The sequence below is a fragment of the Ursus americanus genome, chromosome 1, assembly GCF_024610735.1.
Source record: "Ursus americanus isolate L20-20 chromosome 1, mUrsAme1.1.p, whole genome shotgun sequence".
NCBI lineage: Eukaryota > Metazoa > Chordata > Mammalia > Carnivora > Ursidae > Ursus > Ursus americanus.
In genome coordinates this window covers 105,508,391-105,526,381 of record NC_142127.1, presented here as the reverse complement: position 1 = coordinate 105,526,381, position 17,991 = coordinate 105,508,391, and the positions used below count along the sequence as shown (strand labels likewise).

Here is a 17,991-nt window from a genome sequence, read left to right as displayed (position 1 = left end):
AGGGTGTGGGTGCAGCAGGTGTGTGTGTGGGAGTGTGTCAGTGTGGGTGGGCGGGTGTGAGGGTGTGAGGATGGGGTGCGATGCCGCAGGTGTGTACAGGATTGTGAGCTTGAGAGTGAGAGCGTGTGTGGGTGGGGCGTGTGTGAGGGTGTGAGGATGGGGCGCGATGCCACAGGTGTGGGTACAGGATTGTGAGCTTGAGAGCGTGTCAGTGTGAGGTGCACATGCAGCCTTCACTTTTGCTCACCCTCCAGGTCCTCGTTTCCTGGGGCACACGTCATGGTCCCTGGGGGGAGGGGTGACAGCGGGTTTTCCCTGGAGCGGCCCGCGCAGCCCTGTGATGGGCACCTGGGGACGAGCTCCTGTCCCGGGCTCTGCCCAGTTCAAGGAAGCTGGGCTGTGATGACGTGAGTCACTGCCTTGAAGTCTCCGGACTAGGCCGGAGCGGGGTCGGTGCAGCCACCTGCACCCTGACCCAGACGCGTCTCCTGGGGGATGCAGGTCGGCCTCGCGCTGTGGCTCCGAAGACCTGATGAGAGAAGGGAGGGCTTTCACCCTGACAGCATCTCCAAAGGTCAAACTGGAAGAGAAAACCTACTAGATGTTGAACAGGTACAGCTCTTCCGACTTCTGGCTTTATGGTAAACAGCACACAATTAAAGTCTAACAACAGTGGTTATTATTTATAATAATATTCTACCAATAGTTATTATTCACACTTTCGGGTCACAAAATGCACACACAGGTCTTTCCGTGTGTCTCATGAAAGAGAAAGCAAATTCTTTCCCAGGTTGTGTCTAAGCACCAAGAAGTTTGAAACTGGCCAAGGCCACATTCCCTGAAGGACACTTCAGAAGATGTGATTTAGTAGAGAGATAGTGTTGCCCTCAGATCTTTTTTTTTTTTAAGATTTTATTTATTTGACAGAGAGAGAGTGCATAGGTGGGCAGAGCAGCAGGAAGAGCGAGAGGGAGAAGCAGGCTCCCCACTGAGCAGGGAGCCCAATGCAGGACTTGATCCCAGGACCCCGGGATCATGATCCGAGCCAAAGGCTGCTGCTTAACTGACTGAGCCCCCCAGGTGCCCCACCCTCAGACCTTTAATGAGATTGTCAGAGAATGTCCCCCCGAGGTGAGCCCAGGTTGTCTCAGTGCAACCACGAGTTAAAAGGAGGGCTTCCTGCCTGAGGAGGTAAACCCGTGATACGGATACCGCGGTGTGGGTGCACCTGCCCCCAGGAGTGGGAGCTCTTTCCTGCTGTACAGCCTGGCTGGGCCCCACAGCCCAGATGTCCGGGCCGTGCTCATTGGACGGGTCTCTGTGATCAGCCCATTCTCTGTACAAGTTTGCTCTCAAATATTTAAATTACCCACCTGTAAGCGTTTAAGAGCTCCTATTCTTAATTCAAATCACACCAGGTGCATGGATATGGAGTACTGTGTATTCAAATAAATAGTCTAACAAATTCCAAATAAGTAAGTTGGCAAATTTGTTTCAAGTCATTAAGCAGATTACACAGTTTAAAGACTCAACAGAATTCATTACACCCAGGGTGGGTGCTTCCAGGAAGACGCCGATGGTCTTCCCGAGGGCCGTCAGCACCTCACTCCCGAGCCCTCACTCCCCTCCTGCTCTCCTGAGCCTCCTCCTGGAGCCAAATCCTGGCTCGCCATTTTAAGGATGTTGAATGGTGCCTGGCTGGTCGTTGGAGGCAGTAAACGTCACAGATCCACTTCCAGGCATAAGGTGTGGGTTACTGCCACCCACCCTCCCCAAGGACAAAGGGTGACGAGGCGGATTTTGTTCCTCTAGGTGCAGATGAACACTGGGTATTTTCTGCTGAAGGGAGTTCCCCTTGGGGACCCCAGACTTGATCACCTCTTGTTCCGAATGTGCCCCACCTGATCTCAGCTGCCTCCGACCATGCCTTTGTTCCTGTCCACATGTGGCCCCCATCTACCCCGATGACAGGCCCTTACATGGCTGGTGGTGGCCTGGTGGCCAGGGACCAGCGGCGCAAGGAGCCGCCCGAGAGGAACAGGATGACTGCCAGGCGTCGCACTGGCCCCTGCTCCTCTTGGCATGGGGTTTGGCTGTGGAGGCGCTGCTCAGCCTCGGTTCGCGGTCAGCATTGGTTTTCGTCTCATTTCAGCTTTGCCCCAGATAGAGCCTGTCTCCTTGGGCAGCCAGGGCTGATCCAGGGCTGATGTGTCAGGCAGGCTTCTGCCCCTAGCTAACTTCTCCGTCTGTCTTTGCTTGTTCTCTCCAGGAAGACACAGCACAGTTCCCTTGACCAGAGCTCCCCGCCCCAGAGCGGGGTGTCGGCCTCCTACAACCATCCAGTCCTGGGAATGTATGACAGCAAAGATGACTTCCCGCTCAGAAAAACAGGTCAGTACCCAGGGCCCAGGGCCTGGGCGGGTCTCTCACTCGGCCCCTCCCACACACCCCTCAGGGGGCGTGCCTTCAACCGCCCCCTCCCACATGCCCACAGGGGGCGGGGTTCTTGGCTGGCTCCTCCCACACATCCCATAGGGGGTGGGGCTCTCAACTGGCTCCTTCCACACGTCCCACAGGGGGTGGGGCTCTCGACTGGCCCTCCCACATTCCCTACAGGCTGAGTCAGAGGGAATCCCTGCTTGTGCTTAAGTATTTGCTTTTTTGTATTAGAACATCATTTTAAAATGATGTCCTTAAGCATTGCTGTATGATTCATACCAAAAGCAGCAAACCTCTTGTTGCACACCTACGTTTTAAAACTCAGACTCCTTTTTAAACAACACCCAAGCTTACTCTTCTCTTGATGTGCTATACTTTATCACAGCCCAGAGCGTCCCCTGCTGGGCTCAGGGGCACAGCAGCTCCTGCTGACCCCTGTGAGGCCTTGCAGGAGCAGGCCAGCTAGCGTTTGGCCTTTGGGGCTGACTCCAAGCAGGGCCTGGGCACTGGGGGCCGCCGGGGGTCCTAGAGTGGGAGAAAGTATGTTCAAGAAAGAAACTCATTGTGTCCTGCAAGGACATCTCAGGAGGACGCCTCGGGGTATGTGCGGCCCTGTCACAGACCAGAAGAAGAAGGGTATTCACAGTCCAACAGGCTCCCTTGGACTTTCTCCAGCGGTAATGGTTTAAGTGGGCAGCGGCTTTTAAGAAAGATCAGAATGGCTGTGGCCAGTGCACGAGGGTGGCCGGAAGGGCAGGGGCCAGAGGAGGAGCGTCTTCAGAGGCCTTGCCCCCCTCGAGGTGAGGGCAGGCTGGGGCAGGCTGTGGAAGATGGGGTGCCCTGGTCACAGACACGGTACGTGGAGCCTGTGATTGCAGGGCATTGTGGGAAGTTCCTACTTAGTGGAAGTGAGGCCTGTGTGGCACAGCTTTTTCTTCGTAAATACAAATTTTGTTTTATACGGAGGATTTTGGTTGATTTTAGACAGATACGCTTTAAGGCAGTCAGACACTAGCATCTTCACCGAAGTGATGAGATATTGGGGGATGGGGCTGGGAGCTTATCTGCCACCCCGCCCTAAAGATGGGAAAACTTGGAGCCACTCGATAGGCAGAGCTGTGCCCCAGAGGATTCGGTGCAGCACGCAGGGAGCAGAGCCTGAATCCAGAGCCAGAAATTGCAGGGAGACCCCTCGGCAGTGCTTGACTGACATTCAGGAGTGTGAGATGGAGTGGCCCTAGCAGGACGACCACGGGCCAAGGACCCCAGAATCCTTGACGAGGATGGGAGAGGGGTTGGCAGAGCCTTTCCGAGTCATCGGTGAGGACCCTGCAGGCATGGGCAGGGCTTCCTGCTGGCTATAAACCGTCCCCTGGTGGAAAGTGAAGGTGCCACTGTGTCCTCTTCTCCTCGGTGTGTGTGTGTGGTTCTCACTCGTCCACAGAGCAGAGCTGTGGGTTTCACCCAGAGAGAGTCCACGTGCTCAACAGGAAAGTCTCTGTCAGGAGCTGGGGCCAGATCTCCCAAGGTGGCCCCTGTCCCCCCTTCTGGAATCTGGTACTTTGTTGAACCAAACTTAGATCAGCAGAACGGGAGGTCACGGGAAGCAGCAGGCTCTGTGCTGGGAGAGAGGAAGCCCGTGCTTGCCCCAGCTGCCCTGGCCTGGTAAAGAGCGTGAATGGCAGGAGGTCTCCCTGACCCTAAGGCATGAGGGTGGGTCAGGTGGACAGAGGTCATGGGCTCCACCAGCCAGCAGCTTGGTTCGGATCTTTCCACTGGTTTTGTAGCTCTGTGTGCCCTGTGATGGATTCCTTCGGTTCCCCTGGCCTCAGTTTCTCATCAGTAAGATGGAGCCATGCACACCCAGATCCTCCCCACTATGGATACACTGAGCAGGCAGGGCTTCCTCCTGCCCTGGGTGTGGCGAGTATGCCCCCAAGGTCCCAGTGGAGGAAACAGAAGGCTGAGCACCTGGCCACCAAGCAGAGCCACCCATGGCTTGCTAAGGGGCCTTGCCTTGCCAGAAGACACATCTGACTCTTCCCCTGAGGTCCCAGGAAAGGACAGTGAACAACCCTTGCCTCTTGGGGCCCTCACGGGACTCCGACCTCCCTCTCAAATAGAAATGGCGGTGCCCATGAGGGGATGTTTGCTCTGGTCCTTTCCCTCTCCCAACCAGACAAGGCCCATGCCAACTGGACACTGGCTCCTATTACAAGACACAGAACGTGGCACTACTGCTTGTAGCGAGGGTCTCTGGAAGACTCTGGATGCAGGATGGCCAACTCCATGCTGCCCTGTTGCTGTTCCTCAGAGCTGCATGGCCAGCGGCCTTCATCTCACGGGCCCCAGTCCTCTCTCTGGAAGCACAGCCTCTCCCACCTGTTGGCCTTGAACCCTGCCGTGCAGCCCGCCCCAGCCCCCTGCCGTCCTGAAACATGCAGACTCCTCGTCACACTCGGGGAAGTGCCCGTGAGCATGCAGCGCTCCAGAAGAACTTAATTAAGATTTGATTGCATTATCAATTTTTCAAAAAGGCATCACCAGCACATTAATAATATTAATAATATAAGGATTTCAGAGGAAATGTTTAAACCACTTAAGGGAATAGAGTGTAGTTAGGTGTCCTGTATCATCCTAAACGTATCCACTTTCAAACACTTGATGTCACTAATTCTCAATAATTTATATCTGTGCATTTCTACGAGAATCAGTAATAGGAAAGACTATAAACATGAAATTTTAGTTGCAAAATGCCTCAAATGAATTACAGTTACCATCTTTAATAAACGTGACATACACAAATAATCCCTGTAGTTTCAGCCTGACACTGGACTCTGTGGCTCTTGCAGAGCGACTGCCTGCCCCTCAGTCCCGTAAGGGCAGCCGCAGGACGGTGGAGTGTGGAGCCGCTCTTGCTGCTCCTGGCGCACCCGCCTGGCTCTGCTCCGTCTCAGGAGAAAGGTGCCCCGAACCCCCCAAGCCTCTGCACGTTCAGGGAGCGCCTCCTTCACGCCGGCTGCAGGGCCGGTGGCCTGGGTTTACATCCAGATGCTCCACTTCCTGCCTTGTTATTGGGGACGCCTTCTGTGCCTCCGTGTTTTGCCATCTGGAAACACCTACCTCCTGGGCTGGGAGAAGTCACAGAGTTGATGTTTGCAAAGTGCTTAGAGGGGGCCTGGCTGCGGGGGCTCTGCTCTCATTTTCCCCTTGATCCTTTCCCCATCCAACAGCCCATTCCCACCAGACTCTGCTCCCCTAGACCCTTCCCTCAGTTGGTGAGGAGTTTGGTGGAAATGGTAGACTCTTCTGAGGGAAGGCCATGCAGAAGTGGATGCCAGTTATTGCTGGAAGTCTTGCGGGAAAAGCGTGCCTTGCCCTGCTGGGGGGTTGGGGTTCACATCCCAGCCCCTGGTTCCTCTTCACCACCTGAGTGCCCAGCTTGGGCTCACCTCACTTCCTGTTGGAGACCCTGCCCCCTTCCGTGTGAGACAGCGGGGCATCCCCACCTCACAGCAGACTGGGTCATCTCCTGACTGCACAGGTACTGAGCAGGTGAAGTGGGGACCATCTGACGGATTTTCTGAGCCTCTCGAAATCTGCTAACCACAGATGTACTGGGACTTGTTCCACGCCCCTGACCCTGCGCCCTTCTGCGGGTCCTTCCTGGGGTTTGTGGGGCATCGAGCAGCTCAGCCAGGGATTACATCTAAGCAAAGCGTTCGATTCCACATTCACACCGAAGAAAGGATGCTTTTCCAGTTTTAAAAGCCAATCCAGTTTTGTCATATTGATGATGTTTAGAGATTGTATTTTTCTGCAGTAACTTCTTCAATTTTGTATTTTTAAAGACGTTAGCTGCCGTCAGTTTTTTTAATAATGCCTCTTAAATTGTCCTCTGTGACTTATGAGGAAACGAGACCAGAACAAAACAAAACAAAGCTTCCTGTCGCTGCCCGTCTCCATCCTCTCCTGTTCTGACCGTGAGCTCTGGGACCTCAGAGCCCAGCACTGTGCGCTGGGCACCCCTCACTCGTCCAGGATGCCAACCGTCTGTTTCAGGAAGCAGACCAGAGGGTGGTGCTCAGGGAGGAGTCGCCTGCGTCAGCTGCGTCGAGAGCGGTCGTGCTGCCCACAGGCCTGCCCTTGGCCCCCATGAAGTGGCGGGAGGCTGGGTGGTGCGGGTCACAGCTCCCCACAGCCCGTGCACCGGCCCAGATGCTGGGCCACCGACACTCGGCTTCCAGCCTGTGTTTGCTTCTGCAGCCAGTGGCTCCTGTGGTTCTTCCTTCTAGAAGGTTCCTGTAGCTTAGCACCTCGCAGGTTCGCAGCTGTTCATGGGAAGCGGCAGCCGATATCTAAGACGTGGGAAATGGCGGTTTTCCCTGTCTATGGGCGAAGCTGCTTGGCTCAGCAGGGAGAGCTCGCAGTCAGCCTGGCCCACCCGTGGCCCGCGGGCTGGGACTTCCCGGGTAGGGGGTAAGGTGCTGGGTAGACGCTGTGCAGCAGGCGGCAGGGTCATGGGGGCGGGGTCTGCTTTCAGGAGCAGAAGGAAGAACGTGGCGCCTGGTGGAGCCTGCCCTGGGCAGGAAGGCTGCATCTCCATCCCCCTGGGCCACTCACACAGCCTCCCATGCAGCCCGGGCCTAGCACCAGCTCCCCTCCCCCGCCCACCCAGCGTTCGTTGTCAGAAGACCTGTGTTGCTGTCCCATGAGCGAGGGTCACGGTGCCCCCCCCCCCATGTTGTACCCAATGACTCCTGTTCCCGTGTTGCCTCCCGAGGCGCCCGAACACCCAGGGGACGGAGTCTGTGGAGAGTACACGTGTTCTCTAGCGACTCTTCAAGGCTGGCGGTGACCTTTAAGGGTGGATTCTGAGGTTGATTGCCTTGTCCAGTCACACTGCACTTAAGCTGGGATCCGGACCCTGTTGCTCACACCCAACCTGGAGGGCCCGGTTGGGGCTTCTGTGTGGGTGCGCTGCCCCCAAGGTAGTGTGCTGTGCCCGCCCCACGGCGGCGTCAGCTTCGCCACCAGTCTCTGTGTGGTGCTGATATCGTGAGCGTCCAGGGTGCCGGGTTCGGAGCTGCTCAGTGGGCAGGGAACAGAGGGTCCAGGCCCCACTCGAGTGTCCGGGTGGACCCATGGGGCCGGGCCAGGGAGGGGGCCCAGGCATGTGAGGGGCAAGGCTAGGCTTTTACCCCAGACCCAAATAAGGTAGATTCAGGCCCCATCTGCAGTCTCCACAGCAGCCCTGCCCCGTCGTGCTGGACATCATGGTCCCTTTCCGTAACCTGCAGCCCCGCGTGTCCCCAGTGCCTTACTGGATCTGCCAGAGGGGTCCATAGCCCGTGGAGAACCGGGATGGGTTCTCCGTGAACTCCGCAGCCACAAAACACAAAAACGAGTCAGTGGATTTTCCCGGGACCCTCTCGAACTGAACGACACTCCTCACAGCTGAGTTTGTGTCCATGGAGGGAGCAAGCTGACCTCACCAGGCGTAGGACGGGGCAGCTTGGGCAGGGCTGTTCGCAGCACCGCTGCTGCCGATGCCCGCAGTCTGGGTCTTGCTCTGCAGCCGTGTGCGGAGGGCCCAGTGCAGGTCCACAGCAAGGGCAGAGGGGCCCCTCCCACACGCTGCAGCTCAACGCAAAGGTGTGTTTTGTAGGGTCAGCTGCAGCGTGATAAATGGCCCTTCAGCTCTTGCTGGGGCCGGGGCCGGCGGACTCTGCCCTTCCTGTGCTGTCTCCGAGTGAGGAGTGGGAGGGTCACTGCGGCCCCACTGAGCTCCAGCCGCCAGATGGGCAGCCCCCTCCGGCCTCGCAGGCTGTGTGCTGGGCTATCTTCCATCGACTGTGCCCTGAAAAAGTGGTTATGAGTGTGTTCAGAGGGTTTTTTAAAAGGCTTTACTGTGCTTTCCTAGGAAGCTTCTAGAGTTGGTCAGTATGGTCAGATACTAGGCAGCTTCTACGTAAAGTGATTGGCTCACGCACCCCATGTCCCATGCTTCAAACTTTGACATCCATCAGACTTGACCTCCCTCTAATATGAAAAGTACCAGATGGACTGTCGAAGTCATCTTTCCACTGTTCAGTGGTCGATCTACCCTGACCTTATGGCCAACAGAAATGAGCTAGGAAACGCTGACCGGGTAGGAGACACACCACCCTCAAGCACCATGTAGTATTTTTTTCTTTATGAAATGTCACGTACTATGTGCTTATAACAAAACATAAATTACACACGCATCCTGAATCTTACTTCCCAGAGACGAGCTGCTACGGTTAGTTTGGTGTCTGTCCAGGTATCTTCTGCGCGTACGTGCAGGACTGTGGATCTGTTCAGCGAGCACGTGCAGTTGTCTTTCCGTTACAAGAATACTTGCTTTGCATTTTGTCCTCTGGCTGTATTTTTCAGTCGCTGTTATGTTGGGTTCACCATCCCGTTTGTGTAAAGATAGCACCTTTCTCTGTATTACTCCAGTGTGTGCGTATCAACGTGTAACTCTTCTTTAGCATAACTCTGTCTCTGCTCTCTCGTGCTAGTGTGTCTGTAGGCTCGATCCCTGGGACTGGGACTGCCAGCTTCCGGTTTGCGCACTCGGAGATGCTGAGCACGATACAATGCTCTGGAGCTCCGGGGAGCCCGTTAGCTCCGTGTCGTTAGCAAGGTGCCACCACGGTCCTCCTAGCCCACGTGATGGATGAGTAAATCAAGCTTCCTGGGGTGTTTTCAACAACTCCATCACTGTTAGAAAAGCTCGAGTATCTTTATGTTTATTTTCCATCTTTGCTACGAGAAGGTCCTCCATTTGCAGCAGGGACTGGGTGGCTGTGACCCAACCCCCGGGTCATGTTCCCATGCCGTGCGTGTGGCCAGTGAGTGGTGCAGAGCTCCAAGTGCCCGCCGGGCGCGGCCTTGTCTGTTCCCGTGCACGGCACCTAGAACCACGCAGGCCACACAGGCAGGTCTCTCAGTGTTCAGTGGATAGAATTTTAATGGCAAGTCTCTCATCCAGTTTTCTTTGGGGTGTTTTCCTTTTTCTTGTGGCTTTGTAGGATTTCCAGATTGGTCAAGATCAATCCTACGTCTGACACGTGTGCTACAAAAGTTACATTCCAGTCTGTCCTTTGGCTTTCTAGAGTTCTTTTTATTGTTTCAAAGTAAATAAGTGTGCATAAATCAGAGAGCCCCACAAGGCCTAGGACCTCCCCTCCCTGCTCTGTGAGAGGTGGCTTACAGAAAGTGGACACCAACACTGAGTAACCTCACCTGCATTTCCTTGTTTGCAGAACTTGCCTTCTTCCTGAAGTTGATCCTGTTTTTTCATTCGCTTAGTTTTCTGTGTGCCTGTCATTAACTCACATGGAGGAGCCCCTGCCCGGCAGGCGGCCCGAGGCTCCCCTCTGGCCTGGGAGATAGGCTCCTGGCCACAAGGCCCCCACCTGCTATTCCCATCCCCCCAGGTCTCCCGGGGAGGCTCCTCCCCTTCCCCCCAACTCTTGCGCGGCCCCCTCCTTCACTTGGGTGGGCGCAGCAGCTTTCTGAGGACCTGCACGGGCTGTGACCGTGAGTCTGTGATGCTGGCGGATATCTGTTCTGGCTCCCATCTGACTGATAATACTGTTGGGGACAGAAGCCACTTTCCTGCAGGATTTTCGGGTCTCCGTCATGCCTCTGAGTGGCTGTTGCAGAATCCGACAGCACTGACAAAGCCAACCCCTGGCCCCCAAAGCTCCAGAACTCCACGGGGTCTGCCTGGCAAGGGGCCGTGGCAAGCCCTCCCGGGCACCAGGCCTCCTGCAGAAGGAGGAGGGGGTCTCCTGTCACCATGTTAGTGACCTCTCTGCTCCGCCGTGTCTTCTTCTGGTGTTGTTGTTAATGTGATCTTGGGCCTTTTCACTGTCGTCTTTGCACACTGGCACTTCTGTGGTTTATCCCATGTCGCCTCCCGGGCTGCTGTTCGCGGGTCTCAGGAAGGACGGCTCGGGCATCTGCTCTGTCCATGTGCCTGGCCAAGACGGCGCTCTGCACACCCTTGCCTGCTCAGCCCCTGCCCCCAGAGCAGTAACCGCCTCCTGGCAAACTGACCTCTGGGTACACGCCCCCCGGGCTGCTACACAGTCAGATGTGCCCACCTGATGGCTGCCGCACTGTGACAGGCCCGCAGGGAAAGCTAGACGTGCGCGACATCCGTGTAGATGTCAGGGCTTGTGAAGAGCGGGCGTCATCTCAACGGCAGGCGCTTCCTGCCCAAGGAGGGGCAGGTGCTGGGGCCGGGGTGGGGCGAAGGTAAGACGAGGGTGGCTGAACCTGACTGACTCTGTCATGTACCTGACTGCCTTTGAGGAGAAGCACCCCCGGCCTCCCCACGTTGCCCAGCAGGAGTAGGCACCCTCCGTCTCGTGAGCACTCAGCCGCCGTGAGCCACCTTTCCAGAGGGCCTCTCCCTCCTGCTCTGGCTCTCAGTCAGCCTACAGCCCTATTCCACAAAATACAGCCCTGTAGTCGGCCACACTGGGTGCTGCATGCGTGTTGAGGACCTCAGGCACAGGTAGGAGCTGTGCAGTGGAGCCCGCGGGGGTCTCGCGACCCTGCACGTGGCAGATGCGACCTTGCAGCTCTGCTCATGGTGGGGGCGGGGGGGGGGTCTGCAGGGTACCTGTATTCTCAGCTGTGGCTGCCGTGCAGAGCTGTTCGGGTTGCAGGCATTTTGCAAGTGTCAGGAAATATGCTTATGAAAAGCTGGACCGCAAGTCACGGTGTCTTCTCTGTGGGGCCTGTAGAACTCATTTCAGCTTGCTCAACGCCTGGACCCATGGCTGCTAGAGCGTGTGCCTTCTCCAGAGAAAAGCAGGGGGAGTAGGGCCTTCGCTGTGCCTCGGAGCCCTTGCTGGCACAGCCAGCGTCCTCAGGGGTGAAAAGCCGGCCCTGAGCAGAGATAAGGAAGTGACTGTCTCCCTTCCCTCCCAGTCCCCCTGCCTGCTGCTCAGCCCTGGTCCTTGGCCCTGCACCCAGGGGCTCCTTGGGGAGGCGGTCCTGGGGAGCCCCAGAGGGACGGGGAAGGGCCCAGCCCAGAGCCTCCCTGTGGCCTTAAGCTGGGCTGCAGGCAGGGCCCACCCCACTCAGTTTAACGCTTTCATTGTAAATGAGACACTCAACATCTTGAGCATGTGTCCCTTGTTTCTGTGTTGCACAGGGCACCGCACGTCAGGTGTGGTCCAGAGAGGGGCCGACTTTGGGAGGGGTGGTGAGTCCTGTGTCGGGTCCGTCTTTGCAGTGAGCATTGCTGGGCTCACCTGGAATCAGGGAGGCCAGACAGATCCTTCAGGTCTCCCAGACTTTCACATTCAAGTGTGGGGGGTCAGGGGGAGACCAGGAAAAAGCCAGATGAGCAGTCATGTCAGGTGGTGCCACGGCCCCTGTGAGGACAGCAGGGCCGTGCAGCCATGGTCGGAGAGGGTGGGGGCCTGAGGACAAGCGACAGCAGCTGTGGGAGGTGGGAGGGGCTCGGGGCCTGCCCGGTGCAGTCTCTGAGTCACTCCAGCAGGAGTCTGGGGTCCTCGTCCTCAGGCAGGACGTGGCTGCCCGACCACTGACCTGGCCGGTGCTGTCACTCAACCAAGTGTGTTGAACGTAGAGTGACCTGCAGGGCCTGGGGGAAGTCGGGGTGCTGGACCCAGTAGCAGGGCCGGTCTGCAGCTGGCCCAGGACGACCCGCCACCAGCAGCCACCCACACACGGTCTCCTGACGCACTCCCTCCCGAGGGGCCCACACTGCCCGGCAATCTCAGGAGCGGCTTCTGACCCCAGCTTGCACAGAAGGGTATTCATGTCCTTCCAGCAAAGACCTGCATGGTGTGAGGAGAGCTGTTGTTTTCTTGCCTGTTAGATGAGGTTTTGGCTTTTCCTCGGGTTAAGTAATGATAAACTCCACGTGTGAAAGTGGAAATGAATGGAACGTAAATCTAGTCTCCAAATAAATATGGAAAGAATACTTCTCGTATTCTTCATGTGAGTCCTTCCCACTTTTTGCCGTGTAAGTCCTACAGGTGAACGGGCACTCACTCTGCATGCAAACTCGGCCAAGTGGAAAGGGCCCCTCTCCCCGGGTGCACAGCCTCCAGAGCAGGGGTGGCACCGTCTGTCTGGCGGCTTGTGAAGCACGCCTTCGATTCCTCTGGGAAGCTTCACGTAGGTGTCCTGCCAACCCCCTTCTCCTCCCAGGGCCCACAGAGAGCTGCCCTTTGCCTCCCAGCGTCCTGCAGGGTCACTGGCGCCCTGGCATGGCACTCGGTCCTGGCACGCCGCTACCCTGCTGCTCAAGGGACCGAGTCCCCGTGCCCAGGACATGGGTGCGTGGCCCGCTGTTTAAAACCCGGACCGTCTTAGTTCTGATTCCAGGGGGAAATTCGATTATATTGCTTGGTGCTCTGAAGAGCAGTGAACTTCCTGTTCCAGAAAGATTAAAAACAGCAGGGTTGCTGATTAAAAACAAACAAAAAGGTAAAAACTTGCTAATTTGCAAACAGAAAAGCAGTAGGAACTTGAAAGTAGTCAAATAAAACCTCAGAACTCAAAGGTCTTCGAGGCGGCGGTCCCACCACTGGCCTGGCCTGAACGCTGATGGCTCATGGAGATGCCTGCGCAGGTGGGGGTGGGGCGGGGTGGGGGCCACTTCTGGATGCAGTGAGGTCGACTGCTGCCCAAGGCAGCCTCACATGGAGTGCCCCCACCCCGCTTCCCAGAGGTGTGACCTGATTGGTCTGCTGGGTGGTCTGGGCTCCAGGTGCAGAGGCTTGGGAGCTGCTGGGCTTAAATACGCAGGTTTGCGAAGCACTGCAGAGCTGATAACAGACCAAGCCAAGCTGCAACACCTGTCGTCAGGTGGCCTCTGACGGAGACCGGGGCTCGCTCACCTCCACGCAGGTGTGGAGTACTGCCTGGCCTTAGCACCCCGTGGCAGCCGGGAGCCCCAGCAAGCGGTTTGTTTCAGGTTATTGGACGTGGGAGGGATTTCTGAAACGCAGGTGAACGAGGAACATACAGAAGTTGTAATAACGTTCGTGGGCCACCACCTGGAACGACCGACATGGCTACAGAAACTTAGCCAAAGGCTTCGGACAGGCTTTGTTCATTATTTGGGACTGTTGAGTAGGACTGAAAACATTCTGCACAGGCTTCGGGAACACTGCCTTCCCTCTGCCCTGGAACCACGCATCCGTGTTGCGTGAATATTTACCCAACGTGCATATTTTTTCACTGCCAGTGAGATAAACTTGACCCCAGTTATGACCGTCCGACTAGAATGGTGTCTTCTTTTCATGCAGCCTCTGAACCCAATTTGAAATTACGGTCCAGGCTAAAGCAGAAAGTGGCCGAACGACGGAGCAGCCCCCTGCTACGTAGGAAAGATGGGCCAGTGGTTACAGCTCTGAAGAAGCGTCCGCTGGATGTCACAGGTATGCACCAGTGCCGGCCTGCACCCTCTCCGCAGGGCTCTCCTGTACCCTCTCTGAGACCTGCACCCCTGCATGGTGCTCTCAGCCCCAGGGGTTGGCAGTGCAAGTCCGAGAGCCCCACTGGTGCCCAGGCAGGGGTCTCAAGGAACGTGGAGCACCGCCTGTCTGCTCCCAGCCCCAGCCACAGAGAGCTGGTGCCCACGGGCCCAGGCACCGCCGGGGCAGTCCTGTTTGACATTGCGTGGGGTGTTTACAGGAATTTTAAGTTGAGGTTTCTCCAAAGGTTTAACTGATCCTGTCCTATTAGTGGTAAATCACATGGTTCCGATCTGCTCCACTGCCCATTACAGTGTCTGGACCACTGGGGAGCATTAAAGTCTTACTGGCAGGAGTCCCACAGGTGGGAAGGGAAGGAAGGAGGGAGCAAGGGAGTCTGGTTGTTTCGGCTTCCTTGGCGAGCGTTGCTCTCGGCCCCCATCTAGTGGTGGACATGCAGAAGTGTGCCCCTGGCCAGAGCCCTGTCCTGAGGGAGACCCTCCTTCCTGAGGATGCTCCCCATTTCCCAAGACGCACCCCCACCACAAGGGTGCACTTCACTTGCAGAGGGCCCACCCCGGTCCCAAGGGTGCATCCCACTTGCTGAGGCATACCACAGTCCCCAGGGGGTGCATCCCACGTCCTGAGGGCACACGTCCACATTGCTGAAATCTGCACCAGGATCAAGGGGGGAACTGTATTTGCATAAAGTACAATACCCCACTTGAAATCCAAGGCTCTTGGTGGCAGTCTGTCGGTACTGGGTTCTCAGGGAAGGAGAGGGGCTCGCTGGTGCTGGTCCTCCTCGTGTCCGTGGCACATGCAATGACTCAGCCTCGTGCCTCTGAGTGAAGGGGAGAGCTTCACCCCTGCCCCGTCCCGCTGTGTTTCAGGGTTCTACAGCCAGCGGAGAGTCCCTCACCCAAGCGTCTGCCTCTGAATGTTTGTGTGAAAGGGTCGACCCTCTTCATTTTGTTATTGATGGGGGGTTCAGTGCTGGGGGGTTTCTAGTGTGGACAGTCTTTGTCTGAAGAGAAGAAGTATCATCACCCAGAGTCTCACCCACTGGGGGATTCCATTTGAAATTGTGAGTTAAAACCCACGTCCAAACACAGATGCAGCTTTGTTTCCTTTGAGGAGTGCCTGGTCGTGGGCCGACAGCTCCCATGGGCAGGAGGGCCGCGTATTTATTCCTGGCCCTGCAGTTGGTGAGATGGAATCATCAGCAGGCTTCTTCCTGAGCGTCGGATCTCGTGTTCACGTTGTCAGCCTGTGGCTGTTTAATGCCACTGTGAGTCAGCACCAAGCTGCACGCGAACAGAGGGACAGGGGTCCTCGCCGTCATTTGAGAGGCCCGACTGTCACATGTGGCCCACCTAGCAAACCGTGCCCGCCACAGCTGCCTGGTACTGGGTCGTGGCATGTCCAGAGTGCGCGTGAAGCGGCCCGGGGCGAGGGAGGCTGTGGATGTGTGGCAGATGAGTGCAGCTGGCAGAGAGACGGGAGGAGGCAGGCTTCTGGGCCCTCACAGAGCCCAGGCAGCCGGGGGCAGAATGCAGAGCTGCCTTTCCCGACAGTGCGAGGGACCCCCCCCCACTGCAGCCCTGGGAGGTGGTGTCTCCCGCGGGAGAGCAGATCAGTGCATGTATGCAGGGGGGTGGAGGGGCGGGCGTGGGGGCCCAGCTGGGCAGGAGACCAGGCGGCAGGACAGGGGAGGTGCACGGCTGCTTCTCCCCAGTTGCTAGTGAAGGCCACGTGTGCCACGGGAGCAGAGAAGATAATGAGCTGCCCGTGCGCACACCCGTCAGCGTGGTTAGCGCTCACAGGGGGGCACGTACTCATCACAAGTACTTTCTGGCACCTTGAATGGGGTCCTACTTGGGCTGGTGCAAATAACATCGTGACGATGACACATTTGTATTCATTTCTTAGGCCATGTTCCTAGAAGTGGCGTAACTGAGTTGAACATGGGTGAAGAGCCGGATACATAGTTTATTGGCCCAGTTTCTCCCACCCTTGCTGCTCAAGAGCATTTAGCTGGTGACCCTGCTGGGGGCGCACATGTGCAGGGAGTTTGGGTGGAACCTGGTGTGTAGCTTGGGATAGGATCTGCAGAGAAGGTGTCCCATGAGGGCCACGGGGACCACACCCAAGGGCAAGGTGGCAGCCTCCGTTTGGGAGGCCACAGCTTTGTCTTTGTGCGGAAAGTATAGCAGCTGCTCAGCCCCCGACCGTCTCAGCAGCTCCCAGTCCGTGAAGTACAGTAAACGTGATTTCCCCAGGTAGAGAAGCTCTGGATTTGGTGTTTAGTGTGTGTGTGTTGGGGGGGGGGGGGGGGTTCCTGGTCTGAGCTCATTGTCAGTGTCTGGGACAGCCGGTGGCCTGGCTGGCGATCCTGTGATGACAGCTGCCTGGTCAAGAGGACCAGGGACCACAGAGCTCACCGTCCATGGTGAAGCCATTGTCAAAATGCCACTAAACCAAAGGAGAACACGGAAGCGGCTGAACAGGCCCGTCCTTAAGCATCGAGTGTCACCACCGTGGCTGGCCCGGCAGGGGAAGGGAGATGGGGGTGGGACACGTCCCTCAGGCGCAGGCCATTCGCCGTGAAGGCCGGTCCCGATTTGTAGGGCTGGGCCACGGCTACCTATAAAGTTACTCGGAAGATCACCTAGTGCTTGATTTCAGGTGACACCGATCGGTCACAGAAGCTGCTAGCAGTACGTACCCCTGGATGTTTGATGTCGCATAGGAAAAATGAGAGGCTTTAATTCAAAGGGGGCCCAGTTGCCAGCGGCTCTGTCAGTGAGCACAGCCAGTTTGACCTTCTCTATTCACAGTTATGTGGCTTCTGTGTTTCCTGGTCTTTTGTTGTTAGGTTATTGGTGTTTAAGGCCTTATCTTTCCGGCGTGTCAGATCATCTTGAAATTCAAGAGGAATAAAATTGGTAACGTGCACGATGTTAAAGGCTCGGGGGGGCCTCTGTGGAGCCGTACATTTAGAGCTCACGAGGAAATCCGTAGCAAAACCAAAAGTAGGTAATTAGCCTCACACCCCTGTTTGGGAACTGTGATCGTGTTCTTTCGTGATGTAGTTTCTGCCAGTCGGCAAGCTGGAAGCAGGAGTCCCTGGGGGACCCCCCTGCCTCTCGGGCCCAGGAAAGCACGTGCTGCTGCCTGCCCCGGGACCTCTGCACAGAGCGCAGCTCACAGATGTCTCTCCGCCCCACAGACTCGGCGTGCAGCAGCGCCCCCGGCTCCGCGCCCAGCTCCCCCAACAACAGCTCCGGGAACGTCAGCACGGAGAACGGGATCACGCCCGCAGTCGCCAGCATCCCAGCCGAGGTCAGTGTGGGCTTTCCGTTCGTTCTGCTCCCTGTGCTCCCTCCAGCCTTGACGGTCCAGGTCAGGAGGCATCCTGGACAGGGCCCCCTCCTGCCACTGACCACTTCTCCTCCTTTAAATCGGAGCATTGTGGTCCAGACATGAGAACAGCTGTAAACCCAGCCATTTCTCCCGGCGTCTTTCAGAGCGTATTTAATTAGGCCAATTCAGAACGCACACCGTGTGCCACTGGGGCCCAGGTGCCCCGCTCCCATGTGTCCCTGGGGCTCTGCACGGTGGCCGGGACAGGGAGCACATGGGAACCATTGTTGGATGGGCATCAAGCTATTTGTGGTGCTTTAGAAACACTCAGCCAACAAACATGCGTGCGCGTGTCTGGGGGCAGCAGAGTGACGGGGTAGATGGTTAGGGCTGTCGGGCGGTTAAGAACACCAGGGTGGCATTTCGGAGACGGCTGGGTAACACCAGCCTTGGATTACAGTTCCCCTCACCCTGCCCGTCAGGCCCCAGGTACGCTGCAGTCGAGAGTCACGTGGGCACAGAGAGGGCTCTGGAATCACTTGGCAGAGAGGAAGGGTGCTCTAGGGGAGGCAAGGTGGGTGGCCTCTTGAGCCAGGTGCAGGGGCTCGGGGCTCGCTGCTGGTTGTGCCCTTGACCAGGCCTGGGTCGGGGTACTTCCCGGGCGGGGGTCTCCAGGACCTTCCTTGCA

The 17,991-nt window shown here is 57.0% G+C and overlaps 1 protein-coding gene across 9 annotated transcripts in view; it reads left to right on the top strand.

Annotated features, from left to right (window-relative positions):
• The window catches only part of HDAC4 (histone deacetylase 4), a 299,563-nt gene that overhangs the window by 213,274 nt on the left and 68,298 nt on the right, over positions 1 to 17,991 (top strand). For all 9 annotated transcript variants that reach the window (XM_045793967.2, XM_087864893.1, XM_087864897.1 and 6 more), the window contains 3 exons: positions 2,270 to 2,391; positions 13,770 to 13,901; positions 17,170 to 17,282. In XM_045793967.2, coding sequence (XP_045649923.1) covers positions 2,270 to 2,391; positions 13,770 to 13,901; positions 17,170 to 17,282 — 367 coding nt within the window. The remainder of the gene's footprint in view (positions 1 to 2,269; positions 2,392 to 13,769; positions 13,902 to 17,169; positions 17,283 to 17,991) is intronic.